The 18,695-nt window shown below is 36.2% G+C and overlaps 1 protein-coding gene across 4 annotated transcripts in view; it reads left to right on the plus strand.

Annotated features, from left to right (window-relative positions):
• The window catches only part of SCAF11 (SR-related CTD associated factor 11), a 46,568-nt gene that overhangs the window by 9,858 nt on the left and 18,015 nt on the right, over positions 1-18,695 (plus strand). For 3 of the 4 annotated variants that reach the window (XM_065690120.1, XM_065690352.1, XM_065690283.1), the window contains exons 2-7: positions 5,977-6,055; positions 6,897-7,051; positions 14,823-14,900; positions 16,707-16,804; positions 17,878-17,949; positions 18,563-18,614. In XM_065690120.1, coding sequence (XP_065546192.1) covers positions 5,995-6,055; positions 6,897-7,051; positions 14,823-14,900; positions 16,707-16,804; positions 17,878-17,949; positions 18,563-18,614 — 516 coding nt within the window. In that variant the 5' untranslated portion in view covers positions 5,977-5,994. Of the gene's footprint in view, positions 1-5,976; positions 6,056-6,896; positions 7,052-14,822; positions 14,901-16,706; positions 16,805-17,877; positions 17,950-18,558; positions 18,615-18,695 lie in introns of all 4 variants that reach the window. The other variant, XM_065690199.1, reaches the window with a different exon arrangement.

Consider the following 18,695-nt stretch of genomic DNA (forward strand, 5'->3'; position numbering starts at 1 on the left):
TTATAAGCTTTATACAGGAAGGAGGTTACCTTGTGTGTGTGTCCAATGAAAGGTTCTAATTCCTCCTTGAAATTCCTGTCTCTCTTGATGGTCGGACAGGTTGCTGAATGATAATCACTGCGTCTGAGCCACAGCAGCAGTTTTTCAAGCTGTATTTGCACATTTCCATTGAGTTGTGCATGCCTTCCTTGCTTAGGAGGCAGTTATGATGTTATCCTGTATACTTCTGTGGGTGCTGTCTGGACATGAGCATCCAGAGCATTCAGTTTGTTATTGTTGAGGTGGCCAAAGAAATGAAAGCATTGAATCTAGCATGGAAATAGCTGTAGTCACAGCATCTGCAGTGTAAGTGTGCTTGTCAGTGTCTTGCTGCTAGCATGTGGAAAAAGAATTCCTGAACAGGATATCCACTGCAGTGCTTTGTTTTTTTAGTTTTTGCACAGGGAGGGAGAAGGTTGGCAGAAAGCAGTGTACTGTTCAGAATGGTCTAATTCTAGCTGTTTTCTAGCCATTTGTCTTTTAAGAGTTTTCTTCTGTGACTTTATCTTGTTTTCATGGGTTGGCAGGTAATGTAGGTACTGCCATGTCCTTGAAGGGGGAAGTTTGACAGCAAAGTCTTAGCTATTCTAGCACCTTGTCACTGCCAAAAAGGGCAATCCTGTTTTATGACTTTCCTCCCCCATCCTGTTCTGTCACTTGCAATGTCCTTGGCAGACATGTAGCTCTTAGCTGAGTTTGCTCACCATCACTAGTGGTGAGAAACAGAGCTGCTTCTTTTGGTGGCAGCAAGCTGTTAGATTAGATTAGCTTTCTTGGGTAATTGCATCCTTAAAGGGTCTGGAAGGAGTCTTTATATCAGCAGTGTCTCCTTGCTTGAATAGCACTGATTCTTTCAAAGACACTGGATCAACATGAATAGGCTTAAACCACCTATAGAAGAAGGATTTTCTTTCTATTCCCTGAAGTATGGTGCTGGTCTCTTTTCTTTGTCTTAACCTTTGTTGGTTCTGTGGTATTCCATTTGGGAATGTAGGCAAGGTGCAATTTGAGCATACAAAGAGTAGAGATCCTCTTTAAAAGCCCTCGTTTGAGTGTGCCTGTTGGTTCTATTCTCACTAATGTTCTGGGCCATGAGATTTTACTGCACAAAGGAGCAAATCCAGGATAAGGGCTTCCAGATCCTCAGTTTAGCCTTTATTTATTGGAGGGTAAACAACATCACTGAATTGTCACTTGAAATAAGTCAAGTTTCCAGTCTCTTTGGACAAATTAAAAGTTTTTCCTGATAAAAAGAACTGTGAAGGTTCTTGATGTACTTTTGCAAATACCCGATAGTGTCTTTTTGGGTTGTTTTTTTTTTTTTTTGAGTATGTGTTCTGTTATGCTCAGCAATACAAGTAATTCAAAAGCTTTCCAAATTTCCAGTTGCCATTTGGAATGCTGTTTTCCTCGGCCCATCTCCAAGGTGGCACAGGACTTCTGGCAGAAGTTTTCAAAAATCCATCAAAATGCATAGGGTGAAATAGAGCCCTGCTTAATACTGCCCAATATTTCATTTTGATGGGAGTAAAGGGTGTTAGATTGTTGTTTCCTTAAGCAAATAAACTGACTTGTTTCATATTTGAAACTGTTTTTCTTGAATTATTAAAGAAATCAGAACACAACTAAGTGCCATAAATCCTTTTTAAAATAAAATGTTTTTAATCGAACAGTACAAGTAAGCCGCTATTATGAGTATTGATGCAAAATGTATTTGAGAAGTTGAAAGGTTAATTACAAATGTTTCCTAAGGTCAGACTGTACTAGTCTTGGACATCATTTCACACTTGCATATTGGAGATCTTCCTGCATGTGTTCTTGATTTCCATTCCCCTTTCAGACTGAGCGAGTGTACTTCCCTAGATAGTCTCTGTATTAGAGGTAGAGTGTACTTTTAGCTTTTGCAGTTTATTTACAGGGAATAAAGACTTTGTCTTTAGAGTTAGTCAAAAAGGAGGCACATACTAATTTTCTATGTTACTCATAATAAGGTTACTCTAGATTTTCATCCAATGATTTTTTTATTCCAATGATTTTTCTATTCCAATTTAAGATTTTACTGTAATAAATTTTAGTCTAGTAAGAAATTCATTTAAATGACTTTGAACAGACCAAGTCTTTTCTTTCTGCGTGCACAGTGAATTAGTGTTGAAATACATCTGTATTTTTAGGTTATGAATTGCATGAAGTAGTTCATGTTAATATAGAAGGTAAACCACATGTATTTTTGTGATACAAAAGATTAAGTGTGTAAAATGGCACATTTTTGTGATACAGAAGATCAAGCATGTAAAAAGCGCTTGTATCAGTCTGCTTTATGGAGTTGCTTAAGTACATTAGGAAGCTACGTTCTTCAGATGGACAATGATGAATGTATTCCCACATTCTACAGTTAACTTTTTAAGACTTTTTGGTGGTAGATGTGTTTGGCATCTGCCTTACATGAAGACAAGAACAGGAATTTCCTTTGAAGAATAACCTAGAAACTTAATTTTTTAATTACTTTGAAATAACAAGGGGATGGGGCACTGGTGTGTACTTATGGTAATGTCCTTGTTGACTGTTTTCAGTTCAATATGCTAAACTATTCTTCCATTTATCTCAAATATGAAATTGAATATGGCATTTCTCTTACAAAGGAAGTTACAAGTACAGAAGAGTAGCATCTTGTCTGTAATGCTGTGCTGTCTTCAGACATTCTTAGAAAGCATTTTATCTATGGAGTTGAAAGGGGGGTTGATTTCGATTTTTGTCAGCAGTAATGTAATACAGTGCTTGCTGTCTTGTCAAGTGTCTTACATGCGTGGGTCTTGCGTACTTTCTGATATTTCACATCAACGATTAAATGATCATAACTAAAACGTGTTGGTCGCAAGTCAGTAGAATCTGGTAGAAGTACTCTGGATATTAGCAGTCTTCAAATATGTATTAACCTGATTGGACACAGCTACAGGTATGGACATAATGTGATCTTCATGTGAGCTCATACAGTTTGGTAACTGGAAAAATGGCCAAAAAAATTATCTTGCTGCTTTCACTGTCTCCCCACCCTCCAACCAAGACTACAGATTCATTGTGTGGCATGCAGCTGGAATGATGAAGTCTGAGAAATACTTCCAAATGTTCTCAAAGTTCAAAAGAATCTAGAAGATTATGTCACATTTTGGGACAAAAAAGAGTTCTGGGGTTTGTGCTTTCTGCTCCTCCTAAACCACTGTGTTCTCCTTTCCTAACTCTGTTTTTAATTTTATAAGTTTAATGGTAGTCTTTAGTGTTAACTCTTCCAGTATTCCAAGTCCTGTGATGCCCCTTGTAAAGCAAGGGAGAAAATAGTCTTTCCAAAGTTAGTGTGTTAAATAGTATATAAATTTTGATGGTGTCTTTTACTTTATTTGTAAATTTTTATATCTAAATTTCTGTGCTGCGTTGTGCAAAATGCACAGTGTCAAACAGAAAAGTTGTGCTCTGCAAAGTGATCTGTGAAATGCATTAGCAGCACTCAGTATCTGTTTAAATACCGAGTTTGTGAGAAGAGTGATGTAACACCACATGAATGTTCTCAGTTGCTGCACAACTTGGGTTTACTGATATTCTGTCAAAATTTTAAGATCTGTTTTTCTAGTTACTGTAACTGCAAGAATTTCTGGGATGTCTTTGTGTCTAGAAAGAGTAGAATGGAGAAAAAGTTACTTTTTCTGGGGGAAAACAAATCTGAAGAGCTTCTATGGGTTCTGTTTCTGTAATCTGCCTTAGTGAGCTCAACACCTCTGTTCTAATAAGTATGAACTCTACAGCTACTGCTTAAGTTACAATTTGGTATCTAGATTGTGTCTGCATAAACTTTACTGGGGATGGATGCAGAGTGCAGAATTCTTGATCTTGGTTTTAAACTGTCTCAGCTGTGAGGTGTCCTGGGACTTGTAGTGTACGGAGAGGTTTGAGCATGGCTTCTATATTTTTCTGCTTCTATAGAGCATTGCTGAGGTTTTGTGAGAATGTAAAGCACAAGGAATATTCTTATCTTTTATATAGAAAAGCATGTATGCAACACACCACTGCATGATTTAAGCTTTCTGGGACCAACGCCACTTTAAGTCCTCTTTCAAATCAGAGTGAAAGCAACAGGGCTTGGTCATATTTTAAGTTCAGTTGTGGTTTGAATGGTCTTACCTGTCCTAATTTGCTGCAGATTTTGCTTGTTTAAGGCACTAAAATTTAAAGTAGTGGTTTGGCTTTGCTGGGTTTCATCTTGCCTTCAAAGGATAACAGCTGGTGATCTGATCAGTGGTGGTTCTTCTAACAGAACTTGCATATAACTTGTGGCATTCACTACAATATAGTTTGCATTAATACTAGTGCTGGTAACTGTTCTACAGTTAATGGCATTTATCTTAATGATGTATTTTTTTAAAGTCATTTTTTGTAGCAAAATAGGATAGCAGTGTAGTGGGAAAATTGCCTTACAGCTAACTTCTTGTTTCCCCCTCCCTTCCCTTCCCTCGCTCCTCAGTTGGGGGGATTAAAAAGTAGTTCCTAATGGGAACATTGAAGCCAGTTAGAATTCTAATTACAGATTTCTGATTAGTTTCACAGTTTTGACCATTTCTTTAATGAACTGTTTGTTCAAGACTCTCAGATCAGAGTCCTGCTTCCCTGGATTGCCTCAGAATGTGAGAAGTGTGTTATGTGATGGGCATGTGCGGCAGCATTTCTTTCATCGGTAAAAAGAGATGATCATTAGAACACTTCCTGCTGCCAAGATCAAGCAATAGAGACTTGATCAGAAGAAGAGTTTTGGGAGGCAAATTCTGTCTCTTCCCCCTCCTGGGTATCCAGGTGGTAAACTAGTGTAGTTTGTAAGTGAAATAGGAGGAAGTTTAGTTGAGTGGGATTGTGGTGTTCTCAGCTTTGTCCTGCTGCTTTGACTAGTAAAGGCATTAAAGAGTAAGGGGTTTGAAATCTCAATTGGTTTGCTTCAGGTTTGAGTGCTAATAGAGCAGATCTTGCTAACTTATGACTTCTTCAGTCTCTTGTGAAGTTTTTAGTTGTCCTTTTAAATAATAATTTTTATTATTAAAATAATAAAAATTTCCCTCTATGGCTGTTGGGTTGGAGCTTTAGGTGCCTGTATACCATCTCTGCTGTGACTACAGGAGTTTGAAATGCAGCAGATTCAGTCCTTGGTGTAGATACTCTGTTTTTCAAGTGCATTTATTTCTGCATGTAGTAGGTGAGCCTGCAAAGAACATACCTTTGCTGTTTCTTAATGGGATAGAATACGTTGGGGATCCACATCATAGAGGTTGAAAGAATTCAATCTATATCCATGTTATGTCACGCTGCTCCTTTGCAGAACAGTTAAAAGGTACATCCTCCCCATTCGTGCACTTGCACTTGTGACCTGTCGCTTGTTCAGTGATGCAACTTTCCCTGCATTTTTTTGAGTGCTGATAGTTCTAATTGTATGACAGAAATAAGAAGCAAGCAAATGTAGCTGCTTTCATTTTTCCCACTTCTCACTACTATGGTGATGCTTCGTGTGAAAGCAGCTAACTCTTCTGGTACTTGTGTGTTTAATTTTGTTGCTTCCGCCATTTGTGAAGGGCAACTTGGAGATGTTAGTTACTCTGCTGATAGGTGGGGTGGTTTGCATAGAAACTTAGCAATGCATTTAACCTTTAAAAATAAAAGCATGGTTGCTGGTCTTTTTGTTGAACAAAAACAATTTCTAAGTTGGAAGTACCAGTTGCTAGACAGCATTAATGATGCTCATAAATTGTAAACAGATTGCAAATGATCTATAGCTAACTCTCCATCATGTGTCTCTGCTGTACAAAGGTGTGATGAAATGGAGAGCACTGTTTAAATCCATTGTGGTCATTTTTAATTTCAAGTTGCAATCTAAATAACTGTGTAAACTATTTCTGTATTTCCCAGACTACATTTTGAAAGAAGATGAAGAACAGGAAGCAATGTATTCAAGATACTGAGGGTCAGAAGCATGAAGGCATGGAAGGTAAAGTCTGTGTGTGTGAAAATACTCAAGTACATTATTCAGGTTCAAGCTGTGAAGGTCAGATTGTACATTTGCTCTCAATTAGTATGTTGCTTGTTTTGAAAGAAGTTAAGTAAACATAACCACTATCTTAGCATAATATTTTTCTTTGACCTGTGGGGTCCCCAAATCCTTTCTTGTCTTTTCTGGTTTTAATATGTTGATGTCTAGTAGCAGAGCAAAAATGGAGATTGCAGTTGTTATTCAGAAAAAATAATTAATTTAGAGTAAAATTCCTTGAAGAAAAGTTCTTGCATTTTTATATCCTGAAAACAGTTTCTAACTTTAACAAAATAGGGAGCACTTCTTATTTAATGTACATGATTAGGTAAATATTTGAAGATGTTCAGATTAAAATAATTCAAAGACTGGTAAACTGAAATAAAAGTAGACCATGTGTATATAAGATAATGAATATAGAATAAGCTGGTCTAATTTATTTCACGGAAAGAGTGCAAATGTCCAAGGAGGAAGAACTCGGGAGAACGGTGTTTAAATGACAATGTGACCAATAGGAAACACTGTGATGCTTTCTTTATTTAAATAGCACTAGAGCTAACTTTCCTTCATTTTATGGCAAATATTGGTACAGTAGTCTATGAAAAATGGTGCATAGTGTTTTTCACCTGAAACGCATTCCTTTAATTACATCTGGGCAGTGTCTTGACTGTATTAGACCTGAAAACTTGATTAGCTCGCTTTTAAATACAGAAAAGTCTCTTATTGCCTTATGATTTAAGTCTAGAAGGACTTTGTTTCAAAACATGTCAAAAATTCTAAGTGTCAATGTTAATAATACCAGGTGAAGAAAATGAAGAAAGCTATTCCTGTTCTACTTTGTTGTATGATGGTGACACATGCCCCATCTGTCTGAACTGCCTTCTAGAACAAGAGATTGGTTTTCCTGAGAACTGCAGTCATACCTTCTGCATGACTTGTATTCTTAAATGGGCTGAGGTAAGACTGAGAACCAAGGTGTGTGGTTTATTTTTCAGTGAAATCTAATGCCTACAGGTTTGGTTTGTTGTTTATTTAAGAAAATAAGTTACGCGTTCTGACTTTGCACAGAAGCGTTTCAATGACCAGTTTATAAATAGATCATAGGAAACTTTCTCCTTAGTGCAATAAAGTACCTTGTTTTCTCTCAGTGCACATCCTGACTTCCATGGTTTCTAGAGATTAGGGGTCAGCAAAAATTAGTGTTGGCTGTTTGAAAGATCAGACAGTATTACGTACATGTCATAATACTGGAGTGTCATTAGCTTGCTTTTGTTATCCCTTATGCTGTTTGTCATGTTGTCAACTCTTAGGGCTGGGACTAATACGTTTTCATGTTAGTCTACAAGATGAGCCTGATAAAACTTTAGTTTTTAACTCTAAAGAGAATTCAGCTAAAAGGCTTAGTACTATTCTGAATTTTAAAATCAATTTAAATATGCCTGCGTGTAAATATGGCTATGACTTGATCTGTGTCAGTACCTTTTAGATAGTTCTGGAATCTTAAGGACAAATGATTTGTTGAACAAGTTCTTGATGATCTTGTTCTATTTAATCCCTTTTTCCTCGCATGTGCACTGTAATCGTTGCATTGAGTCTTTGGTATCTTTACCTTTTCAGCAAGTTTTTCAATTATCAATATAAAACATCAAAATAGACTTGCTTTATACTATATTGGAAGGGTGGGTGTGCTCAAGTGAGATGCTGGTTTTTGTCCTGCTTCTGTGCGCTTGAATTGGTTGCTTATTGTAATAGAGACCACTGTGTTGTTTCTCCACAATAAATTCCCTTTTGAAGTAAATAAGGATTTTGGTTTCAGTATATCCTTTATTAGGTTGGCATCGCTCTGTGTGTACATACAATATACTCATGTATTATCTTTTACTTATTATATTTTTAACCTTGATTTTTGTGTTACTTGTTGCTGAAGGCTAACAGTACCATAAATCACTTCTTTCTGAAGATTTTATGTGAACTTCAGCATATTGAAACAAGGTTATTAGATGAAACTTGCTTTAGATTCACAAACTAGGTAATAAACTAAATCTCCTGATGTCATATTTTCTACTCTGCAATGATTAATTGCAGTGCTTTTATTTATAAGAGAACAGGAAGTTCTCATCCACAATTTTATTCTGACTTCCTTAGTTGGTTGTTATAATGGCAGCTGAAAGACAACAGTGACACGTATGGTAGATGAAGGGCTTGCTGCAGGATTTGAATTTGTTGACATTGTCTAGCGGATGCTTTTAAGCCCAGTGAGGAAGGGAAATTCTCTTCTTTCAAAGAGGCAAGTGAATGATGTAACATTTTTCTTGTCATGTCAGTGCATTTTTTCTTTTTTTCCACAAAGTACTATCCAAATAGAATAAAAGACTTCTGCTCTTAAAGAGTTTACAGATAAAGTAGATGTGATGCCATAAAATCAGTGGGGGGTTGTTTTTAAAGCTATGTAAGGCTTCTACTGTTTCTTTCCATTAGTGACATCTGACGGATAAAATCAGCCAGCCTTCCTGTTCTGAGGATGCTTGACAGTTGGACCTGTTGAGCTCGTGAAACTCCATAGTTTTCATTAAAAGTAAAGGGGGGGAAGAAAAAACCAAATGTTGGAAACTGCCTGACAGATGTTCAGAAGCTTCAGCTGTGAGAAGCATATGAGGTTTTATAGCTTGGAATGATTGAAACATACAATAAGCATGTGGCTATTTGAAGCATGCTGGTGCCTTGTGGGTTTTGTGTCCTCTATTAATACTTAATTAGTAAATGTTTTTTGTTTTGGCTTTTTTAAGTGTTGCAGAAGGTTTAGCTTTCTCTGCTAGTTCTTGGTTGATCATAACTAACAAAAACTAAAGAATTGACAAGTAGTCAAATTTAAGCACTTTGAATAATGAAGATGCAAAAATTATTTGCTCTTTAAAAAAAAATTACATTGTGTAATTTACTAATGGAGAGTTTCAAGCTGGAGACTGATGTGTTGGAAGCTCATAAAAAGTAAAAGGCACTAAATCTGGAGCTCAGATTACTGGACACAGCCTTCAGTGGGAGTGCTGAAGGATAGATAGTGTAAGCAAAGTGGTTGCTTTCAGCATAAAGATGTACATGCCAACATTATTCTGCCTACATAACAGAGAATGAGTTTGGCTATGGCTGTGTGTAGAAAAAGGAGGGATGGAGAAGCTACAACAAAACCCACAAGACAAAACAAACCCTACCCTAGAGTCTTCAGTCATTACTGATACTGTTGTGTTACACAAAGGGAAGTAATTACATTATGTGTTTATCTTGTCTGTAGGCCCACTAGTAGATTAAAACTAGTTGGGTCAAACCTAAATTTTTTGGCTTTTTTTTTCCCCTGGTATTCTACTTTGTATTTCAGTTGACAAGCACGTATATTCTGGTTCATGAGTTATGAAAGCATTTAAGTAAAGCTCGTGTGAAGGAGACTTAACTATGTCTAAGGCAAGCAGATAGCAAATTAGCCAGAACCACCTTAGCAAACTGCCTTAGCAGCAACAGTATCTTGCCTGCATGTATTAGAGGAAAACTGTACTTATTTTGTATTCTATTAAAAGAAACCGATCTTAGAGTAGATAGATATTTAATCTGCTTTACAGTAGGTTTTTTAACTTCTCTTCTTCAAAATGCAAATAACTATACTGAAGATCTCTGTCCTTGCTCTTCTATTAATTCCTCTTCATGAGGGAAGAGTTCTGAAGAAAAGATTCAGTGTGTTGTCTGCATTATCGCAGTGGTTGTGTGAAAGACAGATGTCAGTGACCCTCCCCAGCTAAGCTTATATCTCTCAGTCTTTGCACCTGGTTTCCTTCATTCATTTTTCCTCATCTGGGGGATTTGAAAGTGAAGTACATTCAGCTGTAACTTCTCCAAAGCATTGGGGCATATTCAGGAAGGCCCTGTGCAGTATCAGTGCTTGACTTAATAAAACTAAGCAGTTGGCACGACAAGCTGTTTTTCATTACATTTCTAGCAGATGTTCTGTTCTTAGAATAGTCTTTTGTGTTAGTATAAGGTTTGGATCATTGATTATGAAGAGTGTACTGCACATGTATATTCTGAGGGTAAACAGTTACTGGTATGGTGACTGGAATTCTTAATGTGTATTCTTTCTGAATTGGATTCCTTTTGTCCTAAAGGATATAGGAAGGAATTGGTTTATGTGGTGATAAGATCCACAGTGATCTGCAATACAGACCACTGTGGGCAGGATTAAGATTACATTCACAAGCCAAATATGTTAAAAGAAACACTATACCTAAAAACCACCACAGCAATGAAAAACCTTATTCAAGTGTATCTAAGGTAATGCATGCACAGACAACGCATCTGAGAACTGTTGCACAAAAAAACCTGTACTTGTCAAATTCTTTCAGAAAATGTAGACTTTAGATATCTTTTTTCAAATGACCTGTTTGTGGTATACAGTTGTTCTTGGCATATTTCCCTGCTAAGGGCAGTTGGACAAGATGACCTTTACAGGTCCCTTCCAACCTTAATAATTTTGTGATTCTTTATTATGTATATTCATGCAGCAGCTTATGAAAAATGTTGTTAAAGTACAGTGCAGAAGTCTGAGTACTTTTGAGTTTGACTTCAGTTCTTCCAATAATATAGTGTCAAACGAAGGCCAGTGTCACACAACTTGTCAACACTTTATGGCAATTTTGTATTGGAAGTGAAGGACTAGCCAACTGCATGATGTAGGTAGAGAGGACAGCTGTTCAGAATTGTACCTAGGTTGCCTGTTGATTAGGTGTTGAGAATAGAATCTCTGTTCTTATGCACTCTGTATCTCTACTATCCATGAATGATATTTAAAAAAAAACAATCAACCCAAGCATCTTTTGTCAGAAATAGTGCTTTCCTAAAGCATAACTTTAAATATGCTTTTTCTCACTGTGTAGTGTTATGGTCTCCCTTTTCTCTAAAGTTGGAGGTGGAATTGCCTGTACATTTCATTGCACCTAGTAATAACAGTACACTAAAAAGCCTACATTACTTTTACAATCTAAATATCACCTTTAAGCCTGAATTTAGTTATGAGAATCTGGTATTATTTAACAGGCTCTCTAATAAAGAAACAATAAAGAGTGCAGGATTGTGTTTCTCTTTGGATCAGCTTTTCAATGCAATAGCTGAAGAACTGACTTGATTATGGGCTACTTGTGGGGAGAAAAAATGCCAACAAACTAAAAAAAAAATACCACATTAGGAGAATGGATTTACTGCAGCAACTTTTAATTCCATACTTGCATCTTGTTACTATTTGTTATGAAACCTCATATCATGGAACTTGGGGAGATGGGGATACCTGCCAAAGTTATTTTATCAGTCAGATGCTTTGAGGTTAGCTTGCATGTATTTGTATAGCTTCCTGACACTTCCTAGCTGGAATATAGTAACTGCTTCAGCCCTTTGTCTGCCTCACTTTGCTCAAATGCTGTTTGAAATGGATGCAGTTAAAATAAGGGACATTTATTCCTTGAGTTTACAGATGACTGTTTTGAGATGCTGTAGTAGTTACGGGAGTATTGAACATGAAGTTATGCCTTTGGAGCTAAAGCAGGATTATTTTTTTTCTAAGGGTTTATTGAAAACAAAATACTATGAAATAACATTTACTTTTTTTTAACTTAAAGCTAACCACACACATGCTCATGGATGTGAGCTTTTCAGGGCTTGCGGATTTCATGAATGCTTACATATTTTATGGAGAGAAGTCTTCGGAAGTCATAAGATAGGTGAAATTATGAATCACTACAGAGTTACCAGTTTTAACATGAGAGCTATGGGAAGTTTTCTATGAAGAGTAACACAATTGAAGACATTTTGAAGTGTGCTGAGCCACTGTTCTGTGTTTCTCCAAGAAAACACCATTGGGAAACAAAGTCACAAAGTACCGGCTATGAATCTCTAGTGATTTTGATGATGACATTAAATACTACATGTTCTGGTTTTCTAACAGCTGTGTTAAAGAAAGATACTGTATGAAGCTGTAGTTCTTCTAAGATTGTGCCACGTCCCACACCCTTCCTTCCTTGTGTGCACAATAAAAATGATAGCTGTTGCTTGGGCTCATTCCATCTCAAGGGCTTTTTTTTCTTGTTTTAAATACTTTTCCCCAAAAGGATGGTGTACATTCACTGTGTATACTTCACAGCCTCGAAAGAGAGGAATTGCTAACTTGCCTTGTGTGAAAGAAAACTGAACACCTTTGTTACTGAACCATATTCTTAAAAAAAGGAGGAAAGAGATGAGTAAAGGGCTACCACTCCTTGTGATTGCTTCTTGTAGAAATACAGTCAATGTCTTTTACCAGCAGTCGCTTAGTAGCACAAATTAAGTCTCGCTGTTGGGAAAGGGGCAGGAGAAAGGGTATGGTTTTTTTTCCTTCCATTTAAAAGGCTTGTTCTTGTATATTAGCAAATAAAAGAGTTATACAGATGAAGTAACATCAGGCTTTCCTCAGGGCTACGCTGCGATTGTACTGTGCTGGGGGCCCTAGAAGTGCACATGGGACTGTCCTGTCTACTAGAATCTCTCTTGGGATTTGTAGGGAACTATTAGATAATGCTAGGGCTACAAAAAGCCACTGAGTAGGAGTGAAAAAAACATCTGCTGTTTCTGAACATACCTGAATTGAATGGGAGCTTTTGATTCTTCCAGAATGCTTTCCTCTTTTTCTATGTATAACTATGTGATTGTTCAACATTTGTCTGGAAGAACTGAAAATACAGGGGTTAACATCTTTCTAGTGGATTGCTGCTAGTAACCCTTAGTGTTCTATGACACTTCATTGCAATGAATAAACGTAACTTAATGTGGCTTAAACTTGGGAACGTAACTTAATATTCATGTGTAAATTTGGAATAGAAACAGGCTGTATTCTTGGAAAAACGTACTTCTCTGCTAAGGTAAATCCTGAAATGAGACTGAAAATTACAAAGAAAGTGAACTTTCTTCAACCTACCTTTAACAGTGTGGTATATCTAAGAATCAAATATTTACCTTGAAGTCTGCAGCTGATGCAGCAGTTACAGTACATTGCATGCTATCAAATATCCCAACTGAACAATACACTGCTATGTTCTGTGAGTTAGCTCTGGATTGACTACAGGACAAAAACTGATTCATTATGAGTCTTTAGGGAACTGGCTTAATTACCCAATATGCTTTTCTTAACCAAGGCCATGACAGTGTGGGAAACAATGGGTATTCTCCAAGAGGGGTGAGTTTTTAGTTAGGATAAAATACCAGAGCATCAAAAGGAGAGGTAATGGCTTTAACTTGCATTCTTGTTCAACAGCTTATTCATGAAACTACCTTTGGAGGTTTGGGTTATTTTGGTTTCTTCCTTTTAATCAGTCCAACTCTGTTCTGTCAACTTGAGTTGAAATCAGAAGCTTCCTTGAGTGCTCAAGGTTTGGGGGCTCTGTAAGTGAAAAAAGTTGAGCGCTCTGAAATTGAGAAAAGAACAAAATTAACTAGAAAATTGAAAGCCCCAATGAAAAGACAAGAATTAAGTTAACCACTGAATTTCAGGGCAGAGTTCACATGGAAGTTTCTCATCGCTGCTTATGCAATTCTAATACTGTGTCTTGCTTGCATAAATAAAAAGTGTAATACCCTGATACTTCTCTTAAGGGCAGTAATTAAATGCCTCTTAAGGGCATACAATTCATATGCTAGTTCTTGTTTGGTGGATGAATTAGGACTGGAGGCTATGTGTGGTTTTGGCTTTTATTTTGTATTACAAGAGTTCTGAACTGAGCCTGTTCACCTCGCAATGGGGATGGGGGGTGACACACATGATGACATAGTGGCAAAACCCCAAACAAACAAAGAAAGCCCACCAATCCCCCCTCCCAAACACATATCTAGAATTAAAATGAGTGAACAGTTCTCTAGCAGCAAAATTTAGTATCTGATAGGTTTTCCTGAAAGATAATTAACTATATGATCCAGTTGGGTGGACCTTCAGTTGAAATTTCCCTGTTCCATGACCAATAACATTTTATTGTTCTCTGTGTATGTTGCTGTTGTCCAATGAAGTGTAGCCTCAATAATAGGGCATTTAAGTGACTGGGAAATAAAACCCAGTCCATCTGTATTCTTTCAAAGTAACTTTCAGTTCATTCTATTGCAAAGTGATTTTTGTTGTCTTACACGTGGGAATCTGTTCTCTCTGCTGACCGTGAAAAATAAGGTGTAATCTAGTCGAATAGATATGGAAGATGAGGGAAGGTGTTACGCTAATTGCTGTTGGTCTTCCCAGTTTTATATTTTGGGGGCACACTTTCTGTTGAAAATAACATGAAGAAATAAAACATTAGAACAAAAAGAAATGAAAAGGGCATGAGCGTATTGGGATAAAACCAATTGCCTAATTGGGGATTAAAAAATAAAAAATGTAGCTAATAATCTGAAATGTGTTTCCTTTTTGAACGTAACTTCTGGGCTAATTTCTTGCTTCCTTTATATTTTCCCCTAAGGAGAAGTCTACTTACATGAAACAAAATACTGGTTGTTTGAGTAATGTATGTGAATATATTCTTACTATGAACAAGTTGTAATTCTGTGTGCTTCTGTAAGCTACTATAAAGGCTTATATATTGAAATGAAAGTATAGAAATAGGTATCAATGAAAACTATAGAAAACTGAGACTTCTCCTAACTTATTATGAATTTTGTAATAAGAAAAATAATTTTTCAGACGCAGGCTTCATGTCCTGTTGATCGCAGACCGTTTCAGGCAGTATGCAGGCTTGATGCATTAGAAGAGCAGATAAAGGTAAGTTTCAGACTTACTTTCTTAAGAAACTTCAGTTGTAGAGAAAACGCAAGTTATGCCACAACCTTTTATTCATACACCTGTGTTAAATAAACTTTTCTAATGAAATAATTATTGCTTTCATGTTTCTGCTACATATTTGAAGCTAGGAATTGTTCTTAATTGTATTTTTTTCAAAGCAAGTGTTTACTGTAATAATAATCACAAAGCTGCTATTGATACTTTAGAATATCTTTGAGTGTTCCTGATGCGTCAGAGAATGGAAGTATAGTAATTGGTCTCAGCATGTTTTTAACTAGATTTTGTAAACAAGTGCTGTATCAAGTAGCACACGCTCTTGTCTTTCTTTTTTGTAGCTGAGGTGAAATTTAATGTTCACAGCCTCCAGTTCCCAGACAAAAACACACTGAGGCAAGAGGAATCGATTAATGCTAAACCTTGTTCAACCTAAATTTCTGATTTTATTTTTTGTTTTCCAGCTTTCAATTCTTAATAATACTGCTGCTGTTGTGGCGATAAGTTTGTCAAGGAGGGAAATATAAATGCTCTTCTGATAAATGATCTTGAAATTGTATATAGAATGATGCTGAGAATTCTGTGAACAGTTTGGAAATTCTGTGGTGAAATTATGGTTATAAGAAATTTCTAAGGTGGTGGTTTTGCATTTTGAAAATAAGAAAAAATTTTGAAAAGTTTAGAAAATAGGCTCCTACTGCCCCTTTCTTGTGCTTCTAGAGGCTCAGGTGATCAACTGCAGAAGAAGCATCCTCACATCCATAGATAACTTCCTTCTCGTAGAAACCACACTGGCATATTTTATCTTATTTCTTAAGAAACAAGTTAAACTGAAGCTTTCATTTGGGAGTTTTCAAGTGGAAGAGCGTAAAGGCTGTATCAAAATACACTTTGAAAGGTTCTTTATTTGTAAACTGCAGTGTAAACAGGTGAGCAAAGAATAAGGGTCCTGCTCTGAAAAAGAGCCACTGGAGCATAGGGGTAGATGGAATTTGTACACAGAAATGCTGACACAGTAGTCAATATCAGCTGTGGCACAATCAGGACACCAATCAGCAGTTTTCCCTTTGTGATAGTCATAACTAGAATGCTAATAGCTTAAGGAGTTGTATATAAAGCCAGGATTCTAGAATGAGGAAATACAGAATATCTAATGCAAACAGTTGCAGTGTAGCCATTGAAGTAAACTTCATAAATGTAATAAAAAGTTTTACAGCTTTCTTAGAATTTTGAAGATGGGGAGCAGGGGGTTGAAATGTGATGTAAAATCCATAATTTGTTATACTCCAGAGGAAAATCGAGTGTGTTTTAATTATGAGGAAGTATTTGAAATCGGTAGTTCACCATTTTCCCAAGCTGAACCTTATGTATTCAGATCAACCAGCTTAGTTTAAAAAAACCATGAGCTTCCAGATTCTTGGTGGAAGATAGTTCATAGCTTTGAGATACTTGCCATGGCAGTCTGAACATTCAGGGATATTTGGTCTTGTGGCAGTATGCACAATAGTATGCATCTATGTATAGTAATAGTAATAGTATGGCAGTATTAGTATGCATCTCTGGCATAGCCAATGGACATCGTGAGGTGGGATTTTTTCCTATTTCATGAAAAACAAATGAAAAGAAAAAAATCAAATCTGCAAACTGAGATTAAAAAAGTAACAATTTGAAATGTCTTCAGGTTCTTCTGTTTGAGCTCGTTTTCTCTGTAGACCTTAACCATCTTTGAATAAATTTAAAGCCCATGTGTATTGAGATTCTAGATTGGATTGATTTTATTTTTCAATACAGGTTCAGGTTAAAAAGCAACTGAGGAGAAAGGAAGAAGACAAACTTTGTGCCTGCAATAAGGGAAAATATAGCCATGCTAAGAGAAGAAACTTTGTGAGGTTGGTCATCCATGTAGTTTCAAGCATTCTAATTGGAATATTCAAAATATATAAAGTCAACTGTTTTAAGGTATACACCCCAGAAAAATTCTAGAAAAAAAAAGTTTATTGTAAAATAAACTATTTTGCATCAGTGGTAGTTTAGCTTTACTTTTTTCACTGATGTAATTCCCACTCGAATACTTACAATAGCAAGCAAGAACTAAGGAGCAGTGTATTTCATGCATTGAGTTCTGTGAAAGTTGCATTTTTGAAGACATTCTGACAATTCATTTTATTAATTAGGATTTTATTGCTAGATCATATTTTAACAATAGAAATCTTTCTCTTGGGTTATCTAAACAGACATCCCCTTTCTTGTATGTTATCATAAGCATTTGTAGTGTTCTTGTTCTACTATAAAACTTAGTTATAGTCAAGAACTGATTTTATTCTAGTGAGATTGAGAGGGGATGTGGAAGTAACATTCCTGTTTTGAGAAGCCTTATGTTGTCACATATGCTCTGTTGTATAGAGGGAAGCTCAGGATTACACAAACAAATTTCACTAACTAGTGATAATCTAAAGCTAGGGTTTTATGGGATGTATGATATATAGAGTTCTTGAGATTGAATTTGAAGCAGACCACTACAGAAAAGATCACGGGAAGTAAATTACCATTTTTTGGGTCTTGTTAGAATATAAATAAGTTTGATCTTTGCCTCTTACTGTTCTGAACCACCACTGACTTCGATATTCTCAAAAGGATTTATGAAAGCAGGTTATAGCATCTTTCACATGTGAAATCAAGCAAAGTTAGTCATTCAGATTTAATATGCAGGATATCAACTTTTAACATGTAAATGGATTTTCTTTTTTTACATCTGTAAACTTTTTGAAGTGCTGTGGGGTTTAATATATGGAAGGTGATATAGATGATGCAAGTTCAGGTTTTAATAGTAGACAAAACTTGCACTTAAAGTGCATGAAATGAAAATTCCGTAAAATAGGAGCTGATTGTGTTTGGATGCATACACCGTTAGCTCAACTATGCCCAGAAATAACTTTTGTAATATTTTTTGTTAATCTTGCAGAAGAGCTGTATGTCCAGACAGAGGGCACTTAGCAGCAAGATTAAGCAAAGTTGTGAAGAAAAAATACAGTAAGTTGGTATTTGCTAGAATGTGCTAGGTTTCGGTAGGGAACAGTAGAATTTCTTTCCTGATGAGCCAGTTTATTATTATGGTTAGTATTGCTTACATTTGGACGTGAAAATCAAATACTAAAGAATAGAAGCATGAACTTTAGAGAACAAAATTACAGTATGTGAAACTACTGTTGTTAGTTTACTTGAAAGACTGCCCCTTCAATTTCAGTCACGAGTGAAATGGACGTAATTTAAGCCTAATATCATTTTCTGCACAGCTAATGACTAGCTTTTGTTCACAGGAAGCTTATTCTGTGAGATTTCAGACACAAGAAAGCACTTAGCTGTATTTTGGGGTTGCCGTTTTGAGAGGCTTGTTTAATAGGTATTGTTGGGCAAGTGTGTTTGTAACTTCTGAAATTAAGCAAGTATCTGAGGTGAAAATGGCTCGATATGTAACAAGCAATTGTGAAGGTGTATGCCTTTTAATTTTACTCAGTTTCTATGTAAGTACATTATAAATACGCTTGAGATACATTTTCATTAACCTCTCATTGCATTTATGATATTGATAATTAAAAACTAATGCTGAGTTTAAGATTGGAGTTTTTTTTCTTATTGCACACAGGTAGTATTTTGTATGACAAACGAAACAAGAAAGCTTTGTCAGTGAAGATAAACAAGGTTAGTTCTAATAATGAAATATCTGGGAACTTTTTTTCATGAAAGCATTTATAAAGCTACCTTCTTATTTTAAGGTTAACT

This window comes from Lathamus discolor, chromosome 1, assembly GCF_037157495.1.
Source record: "Lathamus discolor isolate bLatDis1 chromosome 1, bLatDis1.hap1, whole genome shotgun sequence".
Classification (NCBI taxonomy): Eukaryota; Metazoa; Chordata; class Aves; order Psittaciformes; family Psittacidae; genus Lathamus; species Lathamus discolor.